Source organism: Lepisosteus oculatus, chromosome 5, assembly GCF_040954835.1.
Source record: "Lepisosteus oculatus isolate fLepOcu1 chromosome 5, fLepOcu1.hap2, whole genome shotgun sequence".
In the NCBI taxonomy this organism is placed as follows: domain Eukaryota; kingdom Metazoa; phylum Chordata; class Actinopteri; order Semionotiformes; family Lepisosteidae; genus Lepisosteus; species Lepisosteus oculatus.
In genome coordinates, this window is record NC_090700.1 from 37,174,563 (window position 1) to 37,192,465 (window position 17,903).

Sequence of the window (17,903 nt, forward strand, 5' to 3'; positions counted from 1 at the left end):
TTGTCTTGTAGGCTTCTGCCTGTTGTGTGAGCAAGTAGACTCTCGCGAGATATGTGGCTGCCGGTGGAAGGGGGGCTGGATGGGTGTAGCAGGGAAGCAAAGATGGACGTCGGAGTTGGCGGAGCGTTGGTTGTCAACAATAAACAGCGAGCGATGTTACCCAACAAAGGCAGGGGCGAATTCATCCGAAATCAGAGAAAGGACTCGGAGGTAAGGGAGGGGGTGTTGGTGCGATGCGATTTGTTTTTGAAAACAAGCTATCTTAACGTTCTTGGCTTAAGAAGAACATACACAGGATACAGCCTTGGTTGCGCTTAGTACATACAGCAGAAATACTCGCGTGAACCTTAAAAAAAGACCCAATAGCTTCGTGTGCATTTTATATATTGAACTGATCTTCTGTCGTTATTGTGTGAATGGGGAACGCGGGGAAGAGAAAGCGGAGAAGCGACGTTATTAATGCAACACGTAGCAACTAATGGAAAGAAGTTCGTCTCCTGCTGTACCACTTGGTGGTATTCGCCCTTGAAATATTTCCATTCTAGGCATTATTTTATACTGTTAATGTATCCCTAAATTAATAGGCGTTGTGATTTTAAAAAGCACAGACTGAAACGCAGTGTATATCATGGGGATTTTGGCAAAAAAAAATCCACATCCCCGGTTTCATTCTAGCCGGTGAGGAAGGATGGGAACTGGCGTTGTCATGGGAACCCGGTGCTGTCGCGGTGGTTGGAGGGGGATTTCAAGGCCAGATCGCGTACCACAGTAAAATGAGGACAGATGGGATATAATGTTCCCTTAATCTGGCAAGACATCCCCCCACCTTGGCCAAAGAGGTGCTGCCAATATTATGACACTTTCGTCTAAAATGACGAAATGCATAGGACCAATCTAAAACGTCCGGGAGCTAGTAATGGACTCGTTAAACACGGTCTGTACAACTACTACAATAAAATGGTGTTAAATCATAATCTTAAGTAAATGCAGAGTGGCATGGAGGTTAGTGAGGCACTAGGGTATCTTCCATGTGGAGCATGCACAGTCTTACTTTGGCGTGTGGGATTTCTATAGGCATTGACCACTATCTTTTCATTTTTTGCTCCAGGCTTATTGATTTCAGATTTCTTACTGGGACATGTTTAAAATTTGTTGTTACCACATTGACTGAGGTTTGTAATTGGTAATCAACCTGAACCTTGTACTTGTTTTGGTGCTCCTCCTCATCGATGTGTGTATCCCCTTAAATATAATCCTGTTGGCTTCTACAGAAGGAAATACAAATTTGATGCATTGCCAGATTATTCTGAATTAGTCTTTTGAGGGGTACATTTTTAGTATCCGGCATTCTCCCATACACTAAACCCCTCATCAATTTTCTTGGATTGATCACTGATATCTAAAATTCTGGGTAACAAAACCACAGCCTCAGTCTGTTCACTAGTTATATTAAGATCAGAACTACACGCCTGTATGCTTAGAGTAATGTGGGTGGCAAGGTTCGATTCTAGCTATGGGTGCCTGTCTGTCTGGAGATTTCATGTGCCCCTGTGTTTGTGTGAGTTTTCACCAGGTGCCATTATTTCTTCCAGCTTCCTAACTGAATGCGGGTTAGGTTTAGTTTAGGATTAGGAGGCTTTAAATTGACTCTTTCCAGATGAAGAGTTTCAGGAGGATTTGCCTTGGAGGAGGTTTGTTCCCAGTACTGGCTTTGTGATTACAGTGAAACAGAAGTCAATGGGCTGGATGGACTTAACAGTAAAATAACTGGCTTCTGAGAAAATTGGCCCTGGTGTGAGTGTGTGCATGTTTATGCCTGTGACTGTGGGGCTCTGTGATGGACAGCTGTCCTACATTATCTGTGATTGGATAAAGTAGTTAGAAAATAGAAGCATGAAGTTTGGGGCCACTGACTTGTACACACAACATGTTGTTGCTTGGCTACAAAAGCAATCCTGAACAGTCAGACAGAAGTTGTGTTCATGTTTTCCAGGGTTTTTCTGAATCTCCTGATCTAGAGTTTGAATATGCTGATACAGACAGATGGGCTGCAGAGCTTTCAGGTGGGTTGGATATTTAATATATTATCTTCTGGGTGCTTAAAAATATAGAAGCTTAATTTCACAAATATTCCTAAAGAATATTTTTATTGCCTTTGTACAAAATTGGAGCAGTCATGTTTTAAATTGCAGTATTTTATTTTTTTCTTCTGTTGTTCTGTAGCTAAGACTACTATTTCCTTATGATTGTTATACTGGACAGTGATCTTGTTTGTCACGAGTCAGTTTTCACTAGATTGCACTGTGCCCTGTCTTGTTTTCAAAACCAATATTGGTGTCTTTTGTTGGTTTGTTTTCTAGAGCTGTATAGTTACACAGAGGGACCAGAGTTTCTGCTCAACAAGAAGTGCTTTATTGAAGATTTCAGGACACATGGTACTTTTGGTTTAAAACAAGGAGAACATCTGTTGAGTGGTTAATGTACAGCACCACAGGCTCTGCTTGATTACTGTTTTCATGCAATTTATATTTCTGTATACACCGTGTCTAATATTATTTTGCATTTATTGTATATCATTTCTGTAATATCACTGTCTAATACTCATTTTTTATAGATACAGCACGGGTTTTAAATATAGCATTTTAATATACAGTAGGAGTGAAACATTGTATCAGAATCCAACACAGGTTCACAGGTTCCCATCCAATCAATGTTCACAGATGCAGTGATAAACATGGCTTTGAGCTCGAAGTCCTTCAGGCTGGTCATCAGTTCTATGCTTTGCCTTCTCAGTGACAGATAAGAAATGGACAGAACTGGACGCCACTCAGCACAGGGCCCATGCGATGCGGCTCCTGGATGGGCTGGAAGTGACGGCCAGGGAGAAGAGGCTCAAAGTAGCCAGAGCTATTCTGTACATGGCTCAGGGTAAGTCAGCAAATAGCTCAGGAGTAGCAGCTTGTGGCACTGTCTGCCTCATTAAGGACTGTCCTGTGACTGCTATGGTGTGATACAATTGGGAAAGAGTCTGTATTGCACAAGCTAAAGGGCATTTTCTTTACATTGAGTTGGATATTGAAATTATTGTGTTACAAGCAAAAAGAAGGAATTTTACCCTAACTTGTTCATTTAATCACTGATATAAATATTAGCCAAAATCTCAGTCAGTTGCCTCTTGAACAATTCCAGCGTGTTGGCTTCAGTGCCTTGCCTAGGCAGTTAGTTTTAGACACCACCTTCATAACATTCCAAAAGGAAAGGTATTAACTCTAGAAATCTTCAATTGCTTCTTAAATGGAGAGGGTGTTAGGTGTGTAATGCATAGAGTTTGGATGGCGGCTTCTCTGAGGAAGTGACTCTGTGGGCACTAGAACCATTTCAGATTTTATGAGTTTCAAGCCTTTTTGTGTAAACAAGCCAGCACCAGATGCTGTGTATTCAAACTAGTCAGATCACTCTGAGGACAATTTCAAAGATGCTGAATTTACAGTTCAATGTCATTAAATCTGAAGTGGGTCAAAGTGTCATGCACTTTGAGCGGTACTGTAGTATGTTATTGTAGTATGGTACTGTAGTATTGCCGTATCTTGGTGCCAGGATGTTATATCTTGTTTTCCAGGCACATTTGGGGAGTGTTGTTCAGAGGCTGAGGTGCAGCACTGGATGAGATACAATATCTTCCTGCTCCTGGAGGTGGGCACATTCTCTGCCCTGGTGGAGCTGCTCAACATGGAGATTGAGTAAGAGGGGGAAAGAGGGTGGAGGGGGGGTAGTATTGGATGGCTGCCTGGCTCTGTAACCCTTCTGAGAGAGTTATTGCACTGCAGCGCTGAGCCAGGAGTCCCATTAGCATCATTAGCTGTACGTCAAGGTATCGCATTTCACTCTGAGCTGGTTTCACATCTTGAACTTAATAGCTTGTGGAGTCCATTTGTTTTAATGAATTTGAGGTTTATTGCTTCATACTAAAAAGCTTTGCTAACATTTGCTGTAATGGAAACTGTGCCACTTGGCTTTGTAACCCAAGATAGTTGTGAGCCTGCTTAAGTTGAGCTTCCCCATAGATGTCAGTGATGTCCTCGGTATGCAGACCTCCACTACCACTCAGCGCTGGGGAATATCTGATGTACACTATATTCAGAACTGTTTTTAGTTCTCATTTCATCATTTGAATAAATGCTAGGCACTTTAGACCCTACATCTAAAATAAGATGTCTTATTTAAAAAAATGTGGGATTATCCTTTTTTACCTGTTCATTTTTTAATGTCTTCAAAAACAAAGATGGGATCTTAAGGGTTAAAATGCATGGATAAATGTGTGGATTTAAAATAGTATTATGTGGACAGGCTTTTCACATCATTAATACCAAATGCCAGCACCCTATCCAACCTGAAATGGCTCTGTTGTGAGGCTTGGTTTGTCTTCCTGTGTTACGACAACATTCCTCTGTCCTGTCTGTAGTAACAGTGCAGCCTGCAGCAGTGCAGTGCGGAAACCAGCGATCTCTCTGGCTGATAGCACTGACCTCAGGTAAGGAACCCTGCAAGGCTCTGCTACTTCCTTTAGACCAGGGAAACATAACGGAAGGTTCAGTGTGATGCTCACTACTTGCTTGTAATTTCATATGAAATCTTAAAATTTGCAATTGTAGCAAAACTAATGACTGAAGCAGTTTTCAGTGTTCAGAAGAAGTAGCATGCCTCACTCCATAACACACCGTTTCCTTTTGTATAGAACTACAACATGCCTCACGGCTTCATGTTGAAACACAATTCACTTTCTCTGTTCTCTTGCACAACTTGTGTGGCAGTTACCAAGTGTGCTCTGAGTGTGATGTGATTGACATGGCCTTTGTGCTGCGGCAGGGTGCTTCTCAACATCATGTACTTGATGGTGGAGACTATCCAGCAGGAGGACGAGGCTGACAAACCAGAGTGGAGGGCTGCCCGTGAGACCTTCAAGACGGAGCTGGGTAGGTCTCGAGAGTGCAGGGCTACAGCTGGATCGGTGAGGAGTTCAGTAGCCTTTGGAAATGAGTGAAGTTAATGGGCAACATCTGACTCATCCAGAAAGTGTTGTTTCTTTTTCTTATATACCATTCTAATTTGAAATGGCCAATTGTTTTAAGATCCTGTGCCTGTGAGGAAATGAAAAAAGCCCTTGGTCATGCTCCCCCGACACGCCCATCTATCAAACATTTTACAGACTGGTAGCTCCACAGCACCTGACAGGATATTTACAGGCAATTAGAGGAACTGCACATCCCCAATTAAACACATCCCATTGCTATCCTGTAAGCGTTCATTTGCTGGAAAGCAGAGAGAGCCCCTACCATTCCAACTTCAGTGGTACTTTTGAGTGATGTGACCTGGGCTGCTGATCTGGGTGAGGACTTGGGGAGGAGCCACTCAGGATCTCCAGCACCATTGATTAAGTTAGAAGTGTTTGTTGGATGTTTTCCCATTTAAAACAATTATTTTTTATATATTGTGTACTTGAAGTGTTCTTTATTGGTGTATTTTTAAAAGAAAAAAAAATGATTTCTTAGACTGGTCCTGTAAGAATACTGATAGCAGAGGATGTAAACTTGTTCTGTTGCTTTAAGGCTCCCCTCTCTACAACAATGAGCCCATCTCAGTCATGCTATTTGGGATGGTGACCAAGTTCTGCAGTGGCCATGCTCCCCACTTCCCCATGAAGAAGGTCCTTCTGCTGCTCTGGAAGAGCATTCTGGTAATTTTTACTTTGCACTGACATTTTTACCGTCAAGACTTACATTAAAAGTGCGTTTTCTGCATTCTGCAAAGCATGCCGACAACCGTGGGTTAAGCTGCAGGAAAGGCAAAAAGCATGCCATCTACTACGAAAACCTTACCCCCCTTTCAATGTAAAATTTGTGCACATGTTGCAGCAAAATGGGAATATTCTGTGTGCTTGCCAATATAAGAATTTCCAGTAATCAGTTTGCTTTTAAAGATCAATCGTTTGAAGCAAGAATTTAAAGAACTGTTAACAGTAGTATTAAAGAGAAATTCCTTCTAGAATATACAATATACTTGCTGAGGGTTAAACTGTAGATAAAATAATTAAAGATTTCCAATCCATGGAGCTCACATTCATCCAGAATCAGGACGAGGGCATCTGAGCCAGATTTGGAGTTTTCAGTAATGCCTCTAGTGGTCTTCAGTACTCTGTGTGCTTTGACAGTTCACACTGGGAGGTTTTGAGCAGCTCCAAAACGTAAAGATCAGGAGACGGGAAGAGCTGGGACTGCCCCCCTTGCCCGAGGACAGTATCCGGGTCATCCGCAACATGAGGGCTGCCTCGCCCCCTGCCTCCGCCTCTGACCTCATCGAGCAGCAACAGAAACGAGCTCGCCGGGAACACAAGGTAAGGCCGTTCTGTCAGGCCTTGTTCTTAATTGGCCTCAGGAGGATCAGACTTGTAACTTGTTGGAATTTGGCATCTTCAGCTGTTGAAATCAAAGCTGCATGTGAATGTAGAAAACTGAAATCAAAGCTAGTATGATGATCGAATGCGGTTTAAGGTCTAGTTGTCTTTCTGTGCTGCATCAGAGCCCTGTGGGTGGGACAGAACGATTTTTTATGGTACCCTCTAGCATTTCCTCAGAAATGTGATCGTGCTTAACTTTTCTACTTCAAAATATTATGATTGTTAAATACACCATTTTAAAAAAAGTTTTAAAACCAGTATGCTCTAGATTCAATGATGTCAACATTGAAATCTCCTAAACTATAAATACAAACCTTGCTTTTCTTCCTCTTTCTGTTTCTAGTTCATTTTTATATATTCTTTGTAAATGCTGCCAAATCCAAATATGGATTTATTATATGGTTGCCTGTATAAATTGTTCTATGACTACTGTGGCATTACATGGGGATGTTTGCAGTGTGGAGGTGGAACCCTGGATTAAGGGCAATGCGTTGCCTTAGCAACCACGGCTGTCCTGGTCAATTAAGGACGAGCCACAACTGTGGAGGTCCTTTAAGACGCACTGAGCACCTCTCCAAAGGGACGAGAAAACCCCCGCAAGGGGAAAATCTTCCAGCAACAGTCCTGGAGGGGATTGTGACGAGAGCGTTTGAGATTGCGCTTTTCCTTCGTTTTCTTTTCTTTTTCTCCTGTCCTGCCGTGTATCTCTGCTGGGGGAGGCTGAACTTTTCCTCCCCTGTCCTGCCATGTATATCCACTGGGACAGGTTGAGTTTTTTTGTTGTTGTGGCCACACACTCCTTTTCTTCCAGACTGGACCCTGTTTGATAGGGTAAGTCCAGTCTGGATTCCGCTGTCCCAAGTGGTTCTGTTTTCAAAGGATGGGACCCGGTTAAAATGGGAGTCCAGCCTGGAAGCCGCTGCGCAAAGCAGCACATTTTTCTTTTGTTTTTCCATTTTTGCCTTCTCCCCTCAGAAGGGGCGTCAAGTCTTACCGGGGTTCTCTGCGGCTCCTCCCTCTGCTGCTTTGTTACTCTACAAAACTCTACAAATTGCGGGGTGGTATGGGAAGTTACACCAATCTGTTGCTGCTCAGAAATTGTAAATGTAACATTTTCCAGGTTTTGCCAATGCTGTGAAAATGCAGGAATTCCAGTGGCATCAGTGTCTTGGAACTGGCTGTGGGAAAATAACAATTGAAACGTGTGTACCACGCTGGAATGGTCACATGACAGGAAAAGGGGTTTGTTAGATGATGTTCCCAGATGACCAGTGGAAACTCTCTGAGCAAATAAAATCCTATGGCGAGTATATACGAGGAAACGTGTTTCTTCAAAACATGTCACAAATCATTATCATGAAAACAACGCTGACAAACTCCAAACAGCCCATGATCATTCTTGCCACATGCTTCAAAATGGATGAAAGCCTTGCAGCAGCGAGTGGCACTGCACTGATTGCAGTATATTGTTATTGCATGGGAGTTTTCATGTTAAACAGACATGGTCTAGCAGGGTATGGATCAATAAAATGTTCTGTTAGAAGTTGGCTGTCTCTCAAGTCATGCTACTGAGGAACTCGTGCTCACAAAGTCTCTTCTGATTGCCCAAAGGCAAAATGTTTCTTGAAAATGTAGAAGCCAGGCCTACTCAAGGATATGTGTTTCCTTATTTCTGGAAACAGCCAGCATACACAAGGAAACACTGTGCCTGGAGCATGCTCCCATGTGTATGCTAGGCTTAAGACTCAAGAGGACAACTGCAAAATCCACGTGTTTGTGTTCCACAAACTGTTCATCCACTCTGTCTCTATCTCCCTCCTGTGTCCCTGCCCACAGGCACTCATCAAACAGGACAACCTGGACGCCTTCAACGAAAAGGACCCGTACAAATCGGACGACCCCCGAGAGGACGAGGACGATAATGACGACAACGACAACAGCCTGGAGGCTGAGACCTTTCCCCTGGAGCGAGACGAAGTCATGCCACCCCCTATCCCACATCCGCCCTCTGAAAGAGTATCTTTCCCCAAGGGCCTGCCTTGGGCCCCCAAAGTGAGGTACGTGAAACTTTCAGGATTTTTCACTGCAAGGTATAGTGACATATAGCTTTCCTGCTGCATCAGAGCTGCTGGAACAGGACGTAGTCAAACCTTTACACTGGGCTTTGAACTTTTATTCTGAAGCCCAGATTTTGTCTGGTTACAGAATAAAGGGTTATTGTGCGCTTGGACTAGACTGGAATTTTGTAGTTTTTTTCCTGTTTCAACACACTCTTGTCAGTGGCTTATTGTTTATTTATTTTTTCTCCTTTTTGTTTTTGATTGCTCTTTTTTCTGTTGTTACTATTGTTAAAAATGAAAATATTTGTTTCAGATTTACCACTGCTGTTGCTACCGAGACGTAGTGCTGAGTCTCTTTTTGCCCCGTTGTGGTTTGGAAACTCATCCTTGTGTTTATCTTGCTTGATCGCAATGCTGTTTGGTGTGGTTATGTTTTCAGGTTCTCATTTTGTCTTTTGAGCAGATGATTTGTGGTGTTAGGGCTATAGCACAATAAGCAGTTAGCCTGACATATGTTTACTCTTCATCTGTGGATTCTGTGGGTTTATTCTTATTTTGAATTCTGAAACATCTTTATTGATGCCCTGAGTCTCTAGGTCTCTAGATTCATTTAACTTAGAATTTTTTTTTCTCACAGCAGTTTTTTTCCTTCTGTTACAGGGAGAAGGACATTGAAAATTTTCTTGAGTCTAGCCGAAGTAAATTTATTGGTTACACCCTAGGAAAGTAAGTAATAGTTGCTTTACTGAGTTATTTTTTCCATTTTAAAAGCCCTTTGATATACAACCCCCCCAGAAAAAAACAACAACAAAGATTTTTCTTTAATGTAGCCAGTGAACCCTAATGTCTATATGCTTTGGGTAAGGGTATGTCTTTATAATACATGTCAGAATCATTTAAGTTGAACAATCCATGAAGATCCCCAAACCTCAGTATTTCAGACGTGAGCTACTTTATGTAATCCAGATGTTCTTGTTGACATTTTTGGCAATGATCCTGCTTGTTGGGCATCTTGAGTAATTTTTCTTGGACTACAATTCCGTTCTTTTTCCATATCTCATCTTAATACTTTGACTAAAGCAGTGAAGGTGCTCGTTGATCGTTTAAATTGAGCTCTCTAGCCAACACGTTGTTGGTGGGAACCCAGGCTTTGTCTATCAGCCTGTTGTGACCTGTATCAGCACCTGTAGTGCAGTTGCAGTATCCTTCAGTGGCTGTGCAGCAGCGCCCCCTTGTGGCTTGCTAGCTTCCTATGATCTAGCATTGAGAGCTGCATTAACGCTAATTCTCCTGTAAGGCAGTATGGGATTGCCAGCATGCAAAATGGAGCCCGATATGAGTAGTGCATAAAGTAGAGTACAGGAAAATGCACACAAATTCCTCAAATCTCCTGTGCTGGTGCAAGAGTTGTATTAGTGAACTGATTTGATTCGCAGTTGGGGGGATTTTGTAGTGTAAAAAAATGGTGATTCGCAAATGTTTGTGTATGTACAGGGTGATTAGAATATTGTTTACTACATCGTCATTGTCAGCACCTTGTATATTTTTATATTTGCCTGTATTCCTTGCACAAATTAAATTGATTCTAAATTAGGAAGTAATGATGTTAGGCTACAGCATAATATAAAGCTGTATTCTACAGTTTTAAGATTTATTATGAAAAGTTATTTACCACCATTGTTGGGTTTATGAATCAACAGTGTGATGTGAAGCATTTGTAAATAAGGTGGTAAGGAATACACTTCATAGTCATTAGACATTTCTAAGTAACTTCAATTAAAAATGGTTTATTTTTAGTGTAAGGGATTGCTACTGCATTGTAACACATGCTTTGGAAAATGGAGAAAATCTTGCAATTTGTCACTCAGTGTATTAACTTATGTTGAAAGATCCCCAAATAAGACAGAGTTGAAAGAAACTTGTTTCTGTTGTTCCTCATCACAGTGCTTTTCTTTCCATTGCAGTGACACAGATACGGTGGTTGGGTTGCCCAGGCCTATCCATGAAAGTATCAAAACTCTGAAACAGGTACTGTATTACACGTTGCTAAAACTACTTAAAATGCAAATGCTTTTCTTTTAAAGGGGAACTGCAACACCGCTTTTATATTTTGGGGTTAGAAAGAATTGGCATTGATGAACGCATTTCGAACCACAGTAAAATGTACACATTGTAACTTGTGAAACCTCCCAGTACAACTGAAAACATACAATTCATGGGAACTCTCGCTCTTGCCTGTGGCGAGACCAGAGGTTTGCAACAACATCATGAATTACAGTACTTTCACAAAGTTCGCGTTTTTAAGCTTAATTTGAAATTTGTACGTTTTTTTGGATACCATCAATGAATTTATTTTGTTACTGGGATTTAATAATCAGTCTGAGAAATTGGGACTGCAATTCCCCACAAGGCAAGAAATATACTACATCAATTGTAACTTGATTTATTTCTCACTTTTGTCTTGTGGATTTGCAGACTTCAGTGTGTTAGTAATTTATTTCTGCGACTTTTACAGCATAAATATATATCTGTAGCTGAAATTCAGATAAGAAAAGAAGAAGAGTTTCAGAAGACTCCACTTTCTGGGGTAAGTGGAGTGATTTTGTTTTGTGGAAGTGTCTCTGGAACCTTTTCTGATAAAGGAAAGCATGAACCACTTGGTTTAAAAGTATTGGTTTTTTATACCGTGCCCAACAGTACATCCCTTTCTTTCTATGTATAGAAGCAGCATGGCCTTTGTTTGTGGAGGGTATAGATGTGTCTTAAGCATGTTCATACATTTCTTTCTCTATATGCAAATGCAAAATGGATGAGTATTGGAGGCCATGGAGCTCCACACGCATGTTCTTGCAACTGAATGTCACTGCCACTGACCATCTACGCATGTTTGTGTTGACAAGGGGGAAGAGGAGGTTGACATGAGTCCAACGGAGCTCCTATATCAAGGCATTCTCCCAAGCCTTCCGCAGTACATGGTACGTCTGGTAGCTCTCGTTACTGGCGCTCCTGGAGAGTGCACAAGGCTGACTGTTCTCACCCATTATTCATGTTTTAGAATTTTAGAATTAATCTACAGTGTGGCCATTTTATATATGTATTTTATTCAAAGTTGTTCAGCTTCAAAGTTGTTCCCTAAAGATATTAACTTGTAATATTTTGTGGTTTCAGATGTGGAAAAACATGTTTTCTTTTACTTATCAATGCAAAACCAAAAAAGTGAGAAACCTATAGAATAGAGGAGACGACTGAAGTTCAGATGTCCCACACCAGCAGTCTCAACACAGTATAAATGATCAGTTGACATAGGTTAGATTAATACAGTAAAATGGAAGATTAGTTTGGTAGTGTGGAAAGCATTAGATTATATTTCCAGAAACGTCATGATGTCAGGGTAATAGCAGAGTGGATAAAGAAGGTTATAGGGGGGAAATCTGGTTGAGCACAGAATGGTGCAAAATTTATCATGCATGTTTCTCTGTGATTAAAACCTCTGTCCTGTATAATCCTCAGATGGGAGAATTCACTCTCCCTCCTACTTTTGTCCATAGATTGCTTTGTTAAAGATCCTTCTTGCTGCTGCCCCTACTTCAAAGGCCAAGACTGATTCCATCAACATTCTGGCAGATGTCTTACCCGAGGAGATGCCGTGAGTGTTGTAAAACCTGGCTGTGAATTTTCTGCTTGTGTAATTAAATGTTCTCCATTGACAAAAAAAAGTTTTTTGTTTTGCAAACTTCTAGCAAATGCACAAGCAGGACTCTAGTTTGAGTTGAACATAAAAGAAAATCAAAGTCTTACAATCTGTTGTCACTTTTCCTTTAGTCTTTTTTTCTGTGCAGTGTTCCTTGGCTTTGAGGAACACGGTAGTCAACGTGTATTACTTTTTTTTATATTAATGACTTCATATAATTGACTGCTGCTCATGATCAATTCCACATGGAAAGAAGTAGGAATGATGCAAAGGAAAGTCTGATTCCAGGTTAAAGGACCATTTCTTTGGCAGTAATCTGTTTTAGGGATCTGAAGGAATTCTCAATCTTGCTCTACAACCTGTATATTATTGATTGCTCGGTTGACATCACTCAGGAGGTCTGTAGAATCCCAAAATGACATTGCATTTGTTCCTGCTGTGATTCTTTTCAGCACAACGGTGCTGCAGAGTATGAAGTTGGGGGTGGATGTAAACCGGCACAAAGAGATCATTGTAAAAGCCATCTCTGCCATCCTGCTGCTGCTTCTCAAGCACTTCAAACTCAACCACGTGTACCAGGTATGGCCGACTCAATAGCAACACCAAGAAGTAGGTTGAAAACTCTTAATGTAACACAAAACAATCAGTTGTAGCTCTAAATCTTTGTTCTTTTGCTTCCCTTTGTTAGTTTGAGTACATGGCTCAGCACCTTGTCTTTGCAAACTGCATCCCTCTGATCCTAAAATTCTTCAACCAGAACATCATGTCCTACATCACGGCAAAGAACAGGTAAGCTGCCTTCCAGAGCTTTTAGTGTAGTCCACGTTTCAGAGGAACTGTAGTCTCTCTGTCATTACAGCCATTTGTAAGTCTTATAGACTCTAGCACATCAATACAGGACATGCTGAATTTGAACTCAACCATTTAAGAATGTGTTCTGATTCATTTGCCTGAAAAAAGCCTGCATTGATTTCTTCCAAACAGAGGGTACCAATACATGTATGTAATATGTAAGTATTAACAGTTCATGTTGTTGGCTTTAAGCATGTTGACCATTTAAAAAAAGTCTATGTCCATGGTACACGGTAGCATAAAGTGTCCTAGCTATGAGAAAGCAATGTCATTTTTTCACATGTTTTATGCTTGTTTTATCTCAGTCATTTAAGATTGTATTGAACAACGTTTTTTTCCTTCCTCAGTATTTCTGTGTTAGATTTTCCTCACTGTGTGGTACATGACCTCCCTGAACTCACTGCGGAAAGCTTGGTAAGAAATCTTACCTGGAAAAGGGACAAAATTTCATTGCATCCCTACATTCTTAGTTGAACAGGGCCCATTTTTTTCCTCATAGCTCCATTTCAACACATCAGTGTTAAACAAGAAACACCTTGCATTTGGACAGGGAGCTTGTAAAATCGAGCGGGCCCATTCAAACAACAACACTGTGAAAACATTGCAGTTTGGATAAATTCATTTCTATTGCATTCTCATCAGCAGTAGCAATACACAACATGGGGTGCTATGTTAATTCAGTGCCCATGATGACTGCATGCATACAAAATGCATTTGTGTGTATGTGTATAAAATCTCATTTATCCACATTTTTTTATACATTTTCTTGATAGACTTTGCAAGACCCTGGGCATGTACATGTTTAACTGTGATGTAAATGTTCTCCAATTTCTGTTTTGATTAGCATTATAAATTCTCTTCAGTGCACGCAAGGTAAACTGCAGTGAAGTTCTGTAAATGCCAGTTAATCTGGTTCTATTAACACTGAACTCGGAGAAAAATCTATACATTTAACATTGCTAAGTGCAGTTTGCAGTAGCTCCAGGCATGCTCTCACTTGGACTCCTCTGACGCAGAAATAGATTGGTTTAATATTGACCACAGCTCTGGGTCTCAACTGAGAAAATGAGAAAGCTCAACATTCTGTCATACTGTTTTCATATATTTTTGATTATGTTAAAACACAAGGAACGTGTATGTACCAATAACAATTCCATTACTAGAAACAGCTGTATACATTATGCACGGGAAGCATAATGTTATGTACTATTTTTCCATTTACAATTCCTTAAATGCACTGATTGGTGCGGTTTAATTAAACCAAAAAAAACATCTGTTCATTGAGTGGCTGACAGATTCTTGTTCTGCATCTGACAGGAAGCAGGTGACAATAACCAGTTCTGCTGGAGGAATCTCTTCTCCTGCATCAACCTGCTACGCATCCTGAACAAGCTGACCAAGTGGAAGCACTCACGGACTATGGTGAGGTCCATACTTATGCCCTTACCTGTGGGGGGAACAGGAAACGTTCCAACACAGACATTTCTGCCAGTGTAAATTGTTGGTCTGTCCCACTATATGTATAGCTTTTTGTTTGGGTGGCAGAGGTTACAGAAGTGGAATGAAAAGTTCAGGGTTTCAAACACCCAGTAGTGGGGTCTCCCCTGGGTCACAGGACCAGAAGTTTGTAACTCGGATTCTGGAAGCAACATTGCACAATAGATGGCATGGGATGGGCGATATTTGGCCAGGGCCCATTCACTTCAGAAGTGGTTCCTGTGATTGGCTGGGAGCTTAGAAGCAAGAAGCATAGCTATGTTCCGTGGGGTATGACCTCTTCTCTAGGGTCAAAACATGAAAGCCTTTGGCAGATGGTCAAGTTGGAGAATGTGACTGCTGGTCCTCCTTCTTTCCTGTGCCCTATCGAGCTGTAAAGCCAGATTTAAATAAAGTGGTTGGTACGTGTTTATTCTGAATTAAAAATTTTGGGGACGTTTGTGAAGAATGGATCTTTCAGATGTCCCCTGGAAGGGGCTGCACTTGAGCAACAGAGGGGAAGGTTTCGAGCTTTTACTTTATTGCTTTGTGTACTCTCTCACGTCCCATCCCAGATGCTTGTGGTGTTTAAGTCAGCCCCCATCCTGAAGAGGGCACTGAAGGTAAAGCAGGCCATGATGCAGCTGTACGTGCTGAAGCTCCTCAAGGTGCAAACCAAGTATCTGGGACGCCAGTGGAGGAAAAGCAACATGAAGACCATGTCTGCCATCTACCAGAAAGTGCGCCATCGGCTCAATGACGACTGGGCATATGGCAACGGTGAGTCCTCTTGCAGCACTTAACCATATTCAGAAACTCTCCACTCTCGTTTTTTCTTGCATCTATTCTGTATGGCTGTGTATTTAAGTAAGGGTTGCTGAAAAATACTGTAATCCTTATCGAAGACATAGATTGGTAATACCACTTCTCGAAGGGTATATTGTTGTACAATATGGAGATTTCTCTCCAACAAGAAATGACTATTCCTTGAACAAATGGCACAGACCAAAAGTAATTAAGACCTAATGTAGAATTAAGGCAAGAGCTCGTAATGCTAACTCCATCATGAATGGTGTATTAAAAACAACACTTTATTATGTCACTCATTTTCATCTCCTTAACGGTACAAAGGCAATAAATGAAGCCAAATTAATACAGCATTTTACTTTTAACGTTATATCTCAATTACCATTTTAAAATCTTTCCTTCAACAATTTGCATTGCACTCATCCTTCCTCCACCTTGAAGTAGAGGAGAATGAGTCCTTGGGCTAAAAGGAAAAACTCTATTACTAGCCCTGTGATCCCATCATAACCATAGGTTTATTTGTATGAAACAAGGTTAGGTGGAAGGTAAAAGCTGCATTAGTGTGTCTTTAATTTCATGGAAACCAAACCTGTGTTTTCGGCAGCAGACCTGGATGCCCGGCCCTGGGATTTCCAGGCGGAGGAATGTGCGCTGCGAGCCAACATTGAGCGCTTCAACAGTCGCCGCTACGACAAGGGCCAGGGTAATCCCGACTTCCTGCCCGTGGACAACTGCCTGCAGAGCGTCCTGGGACAGCGGGTGGAGCTGCCAGAGGACTTCCAGATGAACTACGACCTCTGGCTGGAACGCGAGGTCTTCTCCAAACCGATCTCCTGGGAAGAGCTCCTGCAGTGAGACGCTGCCTCCCTCCGAATCACCCCACTCATTCCTCTCCCTCCAGCAGAGGGCTGTTGAACACTACAGTATGGAGCGGACACCTTACTCTCTTCCTTCTTTGAATCTCTCTGGGATTCAGAAGTACAAAAGGGAGGACATAAGTGTATATAGTCTTACCTCCTGTTGACCAGGTGTTAATGCCTGTAACGTGCTTCTTACCTGAGTTTTCTAATTCTTTCTCCCATTACGCTAACAATGGTCTGCTGTACGCAGCGGCCACTGAACACTGCTTATTTATTGTGCAAACAGTGATTGTGAAATTGCAATCTGTACTTAACCATAATACCAAAGGGGCATATGAATTTGGAAGCCTTGCTGTTATAAAGAACGCTACTAGAATTTTAGGGAAGTGTTTCTAATATGGAGGAGAGACCTCACACCTTTAAATGAGACCAGAATGAATTGGCTTCATTGGTACAAGTTAAAAAAAATCCATTCACTGACTAAATTAGCTTTTGCTTCTTAATGTGGAATTGGTGTCATTCATCAGCCTTTGGAAATGGATAAAAAGAAGCTTTAGCTTGTGGTTGGCTTTAATTTAGGTTTAGCTAGAAATGACTAAGAGTGCTGATGGAAGATCAAGTAAAACAGTACTTGGCTTAGAGGCCCTGGCAGCAGGCTGCACAGGGAGTTTCTTTCCAAAAACTGAACATGGACAAAACCCTTAAACTTGTTCTTCTTCAACCAATTCTTGTGAAAGAAAAGAGAAGAGTAGATAAGGTTGTGAACAAAAGGGTTATGAGTAGCATCTTAAAAAAAACAACTGAAATTCTGGAGTTTAGAATGTTAACCTATTTTATTTAACATCTAAAGAACACACTTTTTTTGTCCCCTTTGACAGTTTTCTGATGGATCTTTTCAAAAAGTGACTTCTACATTCAGTAGCTCATGAATACTTTTAACTCCAGAAGTCTTGCACCATCTGGAGTGAATGATCATTGTATTGTGGTGTGGTGGGTTAGCATGCTGCTAGTCAAAACTGATGTTTACACGACAGGTGGCTCTATGTTGCTTATCAGAGACAAAGAAATGGGGGCTTTAGTATTTTTAAATTTCTGTAAGTCATGTTGTAGTTTTGAATGTGGGGGAAGGGACCATTGGTTGACTGTTCATGTAAATGGCTGTTCTCCATTTTTAAGTCACATAAATCTGAAAGTTTTAAACTATCAAGAAGCAAATTAATCATGGCATTCAACTTTTTATATACTGTATTAAATAAACTATCTTGCTGTAAAAAGGTGTAATGTTTAATATTAAATTTTGAATGCTGCAAACTCAGGATATGGGTTTAATCTGCATAGGTTATTACATAATGCTTTTTAGGAGACAGCACACATTTCTAAAGTCTCAGATAATGCATTTCTTCCCGGGAAACTGAAATTTCATAGACCACATGACAGCTCTACCTGGGGGAGGTGTAAGGTCATTCGTGTACAGCAGGGGTGTTCAGTCCTAGTCGCAGAAAGCCAGTGTGGCTGAACTTCGATTAGGTCTGTTCAAGAAGCAGTGCTGAAGAACGGAGAGAAGCTGGTAAAATAGGCCAAAGTCGAAACAAAATAGCTTAAGATGTTTATGCAATTAATAAGTATTCCGTGTGTTTTTTTAAATTCATCATTAACAACCTACATCATAAAGGGACGTTTATCCAATACTACCGTCACAGGAT

At 41.2% G+C, this 17,903-nt stretch overlaps 1 protein-coding gene across 2 annotated transcripts; it reads left to right on the top strand.

Moving 5' to 3' along the window:
• The first annotated feature begins 62 nt into the window (after positions 1-62).
• strip1 (striatin interacting protein 1) lies at positions 63-17,474 on the top strand. Of its 2 annotated transcripts, none has more exons than XM_015342835.2 (21): positions 63-210; positions 1,994-2,063; positions 2,361-2,435; positions 2,794-2,928; positions 3,620-3,740; positions 4,463-4,531; positions 4,867-4,973; positions 5,607-5,734; positions 6,209-6,391; positions 8,291-8,511; positions 9,175-9,240; positions 10,479-10,542; positions 11,030-11,101; positions 11,415-11,489; positions 12,063-12,160; positions 12,658-12,784; positions 12,894-12,994; positions 13,405-13,471; positions 14,375-14,479; positions 15,109-15,313; positions 15,945-17,474. In XM_015342835.2, the coding sequence occupies exons 1-21, from the start codon at positions 103-105 to the stop codon at positions 16,193-16,195; spliced, it is 2,448 nt and encodes an 815-aa protein (XP_015198321.2). In that variant the 5' UTR covers positions 63-102; the 3' UTR covers positions 16,196-17,474. The 2 variants fall into 2 exon arrangements, with proteins under 2 accessions (XP_015198321.2, XP_006628500.2); XM_006628437.3 differs by having other exon boundaries at positions 15,948-17,474.
• The last annotated feature ends 429 nt before the right edge of the window (positions 17,475-17,903 follow it).

Coding starts and splice junctions, on each gene's coding strand:
- strip1 (XM_015342835.2), top strand. CDS start 103: ATGGACGTCGGAGTTGGCGGAGCGTTGGTTGTCAACAATAAACAGCGA. Junction 8,512..9,174: donor CCTTGGGCCCCCAAAGTGAG/GTACGTGAAACT, acceptor CTTCTGTTACAG/GGAGAAGGACATTGAAAATT. Junction 14,480..15,108: donor GGAAGCACTCACGGACTATG/GTGAGGTCCATA, acceptor GTCCCATCCCAG/ATGCTTGTGGTGTTTAAGTC.